This window comes from Leucopleurus acutus (genome assembly GCF_964270905.1).
Source record: "Leucopleurus acutus genome assembly, contig: HAP1_SCAFFOLD_270, whole genome shotgun sequence".
NCBI lineage: Eukaryota > Metazoa > Chordata > Mammalia > Artiodactyla > Delphinidae > Leucopleurus > Leucopleurus acutus.
Genome location: NW_028139069.1, coordinates 381,079 through 387,401, shown reverse-complemented (window position 1 = coordinate 387,401; position 6,323 = coordinate 381,079). Strand labels below are relative to the sequence as shown.

The 6,323-nt window shown below is 42.9% G+C and overlaps 1 protein-coding gene across 1 annotated transcript; it reads left to right on the top strand.

Annotated features, from left to right (window-relative positions):
- The first annotated feature begins 3,179 nt into the window (after positions 1–3,179).
- Positions 3,180–5,240, top strand: LOC309978934 (MAPK-interacting and spindle-stabilizing protein-like). The gene has a single exon (XM_082865786.1). It carries the CDS (start codon positions 3,320–3,322, stop codon positions 4,055–4,057), a length of 738 nt encoding a protein of 245 aa, XP_082721912.1. The 5' UTR covers positions 3,180–3,319; the 3' UTR covers positions 4,058–5,240.
- Positions 5,241–6,323: the final 1,083 nt, after the last annotated feature.

Genomic DNA, 6,323 nt, shown 5'->3' with positions numbered 1-6,323 from the left:
AAACCAGAGATTGAAATTAGCACAGATACCGTTCCATAAGCCAAATATGTAATAGACAAGAGCTACTCCTTGCTCAACGAAGTGGACTCAACACCCCATATTAAACGCCTAAGAATATACCTGACTAGTAAGAATCTTAAAACCTATGGATTTATATGTCTCCGAAAGAGAATCAAGCATGTGTACAGCGGCATAAGCGCAGCAGTGATAGGATTGGTGAGGTTCGGTGAGCAAATGCAGACCCTTTGAAGTCATATTGCATGGTACCCATTCCATGGGTCTCAACTCTCCAGGTTTAAGGGATTCTTCCTTCAGCTAAAACATGCATGTGGAACCCAGAGTATGATCCACCATGTGATCGGAAAACGTGTTCAAATGTGTCTCAGTTTTCGTCCCCTGGTACTCGGGTGTAACATTCCAGATGCTTTACTAACACTCTCCCCACTTGGAGAGTCAGTGCCTTTAAACTCCTGTTTGGCACAGTTTGCAATTTCTGTGGAAAATGAACAGGAATAGGGAGAACCAATGAGAGACTAGGTGGAGGTGTCCGGACGGGCAAATTTAACTCTCATTTCCCACCAGGAAGAGGAATTAACCAAAGGTTCAGCGTGCCATGCCGGAACCACACTAGGGCCCGAAGCAATCCTGCGGTGTTGCGGCCAGCTCACAAGAAAGCGAGTTGAAGAAAGGAGCTCAGGGGCACTGTAATTCACAAACCTGCAGAGTTATAAATGACAGCCATCTTCCAAAAATATATTAAAGTAAGGCTGCCAAGAGGAGTTGAAAGCGGGGCAGAATTGCAGGAAACCGATTTCAGGAGGTAGACTGGAATTGCATGTAAAGCATAGGAAAAGAGGCAGAACGTCCACAATGATGCACTTGGCCAAAAAGGGCATATGCGTTTTTTCCTGAATATATTCAGGAAAAAACGCATACGCCCTTTTTGGCCAACCAAGCAAGCTTGCAAAGGAAATCTGCACTACAATGAAGTCTCACTGCCCCCTGGTCAAAAGGGCCATCTGAAAAAAGTGTAAAATCCAGAAAGGCAGGACAGGCCATGGAGAACTGGGAGCCTTGTTGTGCTGATGGGCGGAATGTAAATTGCCAACAGCCACTCTGGAGAAGTGTATGGTGTTTCCTGAAACATCCAAAAAACCAAGCAACAGAGCCTAGGGCATTTCCACTTATGGTCCTTTAGCTTAGGGAAATAATAATCAAAAAGACACAGCCTCCCCAAAGTTTGGGATGGCTCTGTTTACAAGAACCTCGTTTACGGTACAGGTTCAATATCGCAGAAAGCGAAAAATGGATAAAGAAATTGTGGTACTTACGTACAATGCAATATCACTCAGCAATGAAATCTATGTCATCAGGCCCATGACAGCATAATGAGTGGATTCAGGTATGATGATTCTAAGAGAAATAAGTCACACAGAAAAAGAAATATCATAAGATATCACTACTACACGGAATGTAAACTTGGCTACACAGAAACTGAATTACAAAACAGAACAGCGTCTCAAATGTAGAAAACCAACTTATGCTTGCTTAAGGGGAAAGGTGAGTTGGGGTGCGGCATAAAACCACAGATTGAAATTAGCACAGATACCGTTCCATAAGCCAAATATGTAATAGACAAGAGCTACTCCTTTCTCAACGATGTGGACTCAACACCCAATATTAAACGCCTAAGAATATACCTGACTAGTAAGAATCTTAAAACCTATGGATTTATATGTCTCCGAAAGAGAATCAAGCGTGTGTACAGTGGCATAAACGCAGCAGTGATAGGATTGGTGAGGTTCGGTGAGCAAATGCAGACTCTTTGAAGTCATATTGCATGGTACCCATTCCATGGGTCTCAACTCTCCATGTTTATGGGATTCTTCCTTCAGCTAAAACATGCATGTGGAACCCAGAGTACGATCCACTGTGTGATCGGGAAACGTGTTCAAATATGTCTCAGTTTTCGTCCCCTGGTACTCGGGTGCAACATTCCAGTCGCTTTACTAACACTCTCCCCACTTGGAGAGTCAGTGCCTTTAACCTCCTGTTTGGCCCAGTTTGCAATTTCTGTGGAAAATGAACAGGAATAGGGAGAACCAATGAGAGACTAGGTGGAGGTGTCTGGACGGGCAAATTTAACTCTCATTTCCCACCAGGAAGAGGAATTAACCAAAGGCTCAGCATGCCGTGCCAGAACCAAACTAGGGCCTGAAGCAATCCTGCGGTGTTGCGGCCAGCTCACAAGAAAGCGAGTTGAAGAAAGGATCTCAGGGGCACTGTAATTCACAAACCTGCAGAGTTATAAATGACAGCTATATTCCAAAAATATATTGAAGTAAGGCTGCCAAGAGGAGTTGAATGTGGGACAGAATTGCAGGGAACCGATTTCAGGAGGTAGACTGGAATTGCATGTAAAGCATAGGAAAAGAGGCAGAACGTCCACAATGATGCACTTGGCCAAAAAGGGCGTATGCGTTTTTTCCTGAATATATTCAGGAAAAAACGCATACGCCCTTTTTGGCCAACCAAGCAAGCTTGCAAAGGAAATCTGCACTACAATGAAGTCTCACTGCCCCCCCGGTCAAAAGGGCTATCTGAAAAAAGTGTAAAATCCAGAAAGGCAGGACAGGCCATGGAGAACAGGGAGCCTTGTTATGCTGATGGGCGGCATGTAAATTGCCAGCAGCCACTCTGGAGAAGTGTATGGTGTTTCCTGAAACATCCAAAAAACAAAGCAACAGAGCCTAGGGCACTTCCACTTATGGTCCTATAGCTTAGGGAAATTAAAATCCAAAAGACACAGCCACCCCAAAGTTTGGGCCGGCTCTGTTTACAAGAACCTCGTTTACAGTACAAGTTCAATATCACAGAAAGTGAAAAATGGATAAAGAAGTTGTGGTACTTACGTACAATGCAATATCACTCAGCAATGAAATCTATGTCATCAGGCCCATAGAAGCATAATGAGTGGATTCAGGTACGATGATTCTAAGTGAAATAAGTCACACAGAAAAAGAAACATCATAAGATATCACTACTACACGGAATGTAAACTTGGCTGCACAGGAACTGAATTACAAAACAGAACAGGGTCTCAAATGTAGAAAACCAACTTATGCTTGCTTAAGGGGAAAGGTGAGTTGGGGTGCGGCATAAAACCACAGATTGGAGCCGCGCGCTGCTGGTGCTGCTGCCGCCCCCATCTCCGTCGCCGCTGCTGTCGGTCGGGCTGCGCTCAGTTCTTCAGCGATCAGTTCCCTCGGACCCATCGCCGCTTCTAGACCTTGCTGCGGGTTCGGATCTTGCCGGGAAAATGTCTGATGAATTTTCGTTGGCAGATGCGCTACCTGAACACTCCCCTGCCAAAACCTCTGCTGTGAGCAATACAAAACCCGGCCAACCTCCTCAAGGCTGGCCAGGTTCCAACCCTTGGAATAACCCAAGTGCTTCACCTTCTGTGCCATCTGGACTCCCACCAAGTGCAACACCCTCCACTGTGCCTTTTGGACCAGCACCAACAGGAATGTATCCCTCTGTGCCTCCCACCGGACCACCTCCAGGACCCCCTGCACCCTTTCCTCCTTCTGGACCATCATGCCCCCCACCTGGTGGTCCTTATCCAGCCCCAACTGTGCCAGGCCCTGGCCCCACAGGGCCATATCCGACACCAAATATGCCCTTTCCAGAGCTTCCAAGACCCTATGGTGCGCCCACAGATCCAGCTGCAGCTGGTCCTTTAGGTCCATGGGGATCCATGTCTTCTGGACCTTGGGCACCAGGAATGGGAGGGCAGTATCCTACCCCTAATATGCCATATCCATCTCCAGGGCCGTATCCCGCCCCTCCTCCTCCCCAAGCACCAGGGGCTGCACCACCTGTTCCATGGGGCACTGTTCCACCAGGAGCCTGGGGACCACCAGCGCCATATCCTGCCCCTGCAGGATCATATCCCACACCAGGACTCTATCCCAGTCCCAACAATCCTTTTCAAGTGCCTTCAGGACCTTCCGGTGCTCCACCGATGCCCGGTGGCCCCCATTCTTACCATTAAGTTAACAATGGATGAAGAGATGACGCTTTGCTTTTTGAAGTACATATATATATATGCACTTGAATGCATATATACAAATTGCTGTTTCACTATTCTTAGAGGGCATTCATGAAAGAACAACTCTTGCATCTCTCAGAAGATATCTGCCTCTTGTGCTTGGATGTATAGTACATCTGATGGAAACAATCAGATAAAAATGTAAAAGTAAATCATTCAAATGTGATTTTTATTCGGTTTTTATGGAAAGTTAAAGTAATTAAGTATATTGAATAGCTCTTTGATACAATTTGTTTAAAACAAATTTTCGATTTGTTTAAATTATGAAACTAAATACTTATCACTTTTTCCCCTAAATAAACACACTTTGAAAACAATCACATTGTCATAATTTAAACAAATGATGCCTCTCAACATCTTGAGCTGCTCTATCTATAGGATAAATAAACCTGGTCCTTCTGAGGTTATCTTTTGGATATACATTTTAAAACTTGGTAATTATTGTCAGATGTTGAGTTCATTTTTATCCTTGAGCTTTTAGTAAAAACTTCATTTTGAGTTCCACCTGATTTATTTTTAGCCATATGGGTCATACAGCTCTAAAATCTGCCCTTTATGGAAACTGTTTTCTTTTTAATGCAGGCTAACATGTATATGTAAATTATATTCTTAGAGAATTGGTGATCTCTTTGTACTTGTAGAATAGATTATGATGTGTCCATATTACTTCGGAAAGAGCTCAAGGACGGAAATATTTCTCTCCTTTGTCTTGAACCTCAAACTAGAAGAGACCCTAGGAACTGCTTCATAGTAACAAGTAATTTGCAGTCCTACAAAACACTCTTCTACAGGAGACTTCCTGTAGTCCCCTCCCCCTCGGTTCTTTAGAAGGAGCACTTCCCTTCATTCCATCCTGATGCAGAAAACTGGCACACTCTAGGGGTCTATCACAAACACAGAAGTTATGTTTAGAGAACCTTAGTCATACAGACATGACTGTTCTCTTTGTACAAGCGTGATCGAAACACGTTACGTCTTTCAGAGTCTGGTTAAGCTATGTCATCGTCTCTTGCATAGTTATCCTGGATCTGTTTGTAACGTGCTTATGGCTGACAGTTCAGTTCTGTATTTGTTGACAGGTAAGACAGGTAAATAGGTAGAAGAATGAGTGCCATCCTCAAAAATTATTCTCTAGCCGTGACACTGAGGATAATCATAAAGTGTAGATCTCTGCAATTGAGTTTAAAGCAGTGTGACTGTGTTACTTAAAAATAAGTGGTGTTTGTAACCTCCAGAATAGCTTTTTGGCACCTTATCTTTAAATCTGATTTTTAGATTTGGGATAGAACTGACCATGTTTGACCATTTGTCCATTTGTTTGACCATTTGACCATTTGTCAAATTTTGAATGTATTCATTAGGTTCCTAAAATGTATTGTGACTTTCTTGACCAGTATATGAGAGATTTATGCTGGAGCTCTTACCTTTGCTTAGAAATAAAATATTTAGTAGTTTATTTCTCTTACAGTTAAAATGTCAAGAATGCCAAATGCTGCCAATTTAATGGTTTGATAGCTACCTCCTTTTAAGAAAGCGAGATTGTCACCTTTGAGAGGAACATTCAGTCTTTAGGCCTCCCTTAAGTAGATGATAGATTCAGGCTTTCAGAATTGAAACTAATTTGTTTAGATATTTTCAGACTGGGGAATGTTAGACAGCCCTTTCATAGTGGCACAGTCTTTCTTTCACTTCTTTGCAGGGACAAGTGGCAGCTATCTGCAACACTCTTGGAATCTGTTGTAGCCTTCAGTTTATAAGGCAGTAGCCTTAGAAGGTGTCATAGCTTAACTTATCAATCAATATCATAATGTCAGCTAACTCTGGAGGGATGAAAGGCAAAGTGAGATGGCAGCAAAGATATCTCTCCTTTTGGTTATTTTGGTTGTCCTACCTTGGAATAAGTTGACAACTCTGGCTTTAGATAAAATATTTAACACTAGAGAGGATAACGTTTGACTACAAGAAGAATAGGTAGCAAGTTTGGGAATCTCTTATTGTGGAGACCAGTTACTATCAGAGAAAATCTTATGCTAAAGGATTTAAAGGGCCGTGAATACAAGATTTGGAATTATTACCCCTTATAAGTATATCAACTGCTGGTGACCCATACTGCCCAGTGTGTCCTAGATGATACTGCCGTTTTAAACTTGGCTTTTTGAGGATTTTCCAACTGATTTTTGGGAAATTTTTTTTAAATATAAGAATTGAA

What these genes read in the sequence shown, in the direction of transcription:
- LOC309978934 (XM_082865786.1), top strand. Translation starts at nt 3,320, where the DNA reads ATGTCTGATGAATTTTCGTTGGCAGATGCGCTACCTGAACACTCCCCT.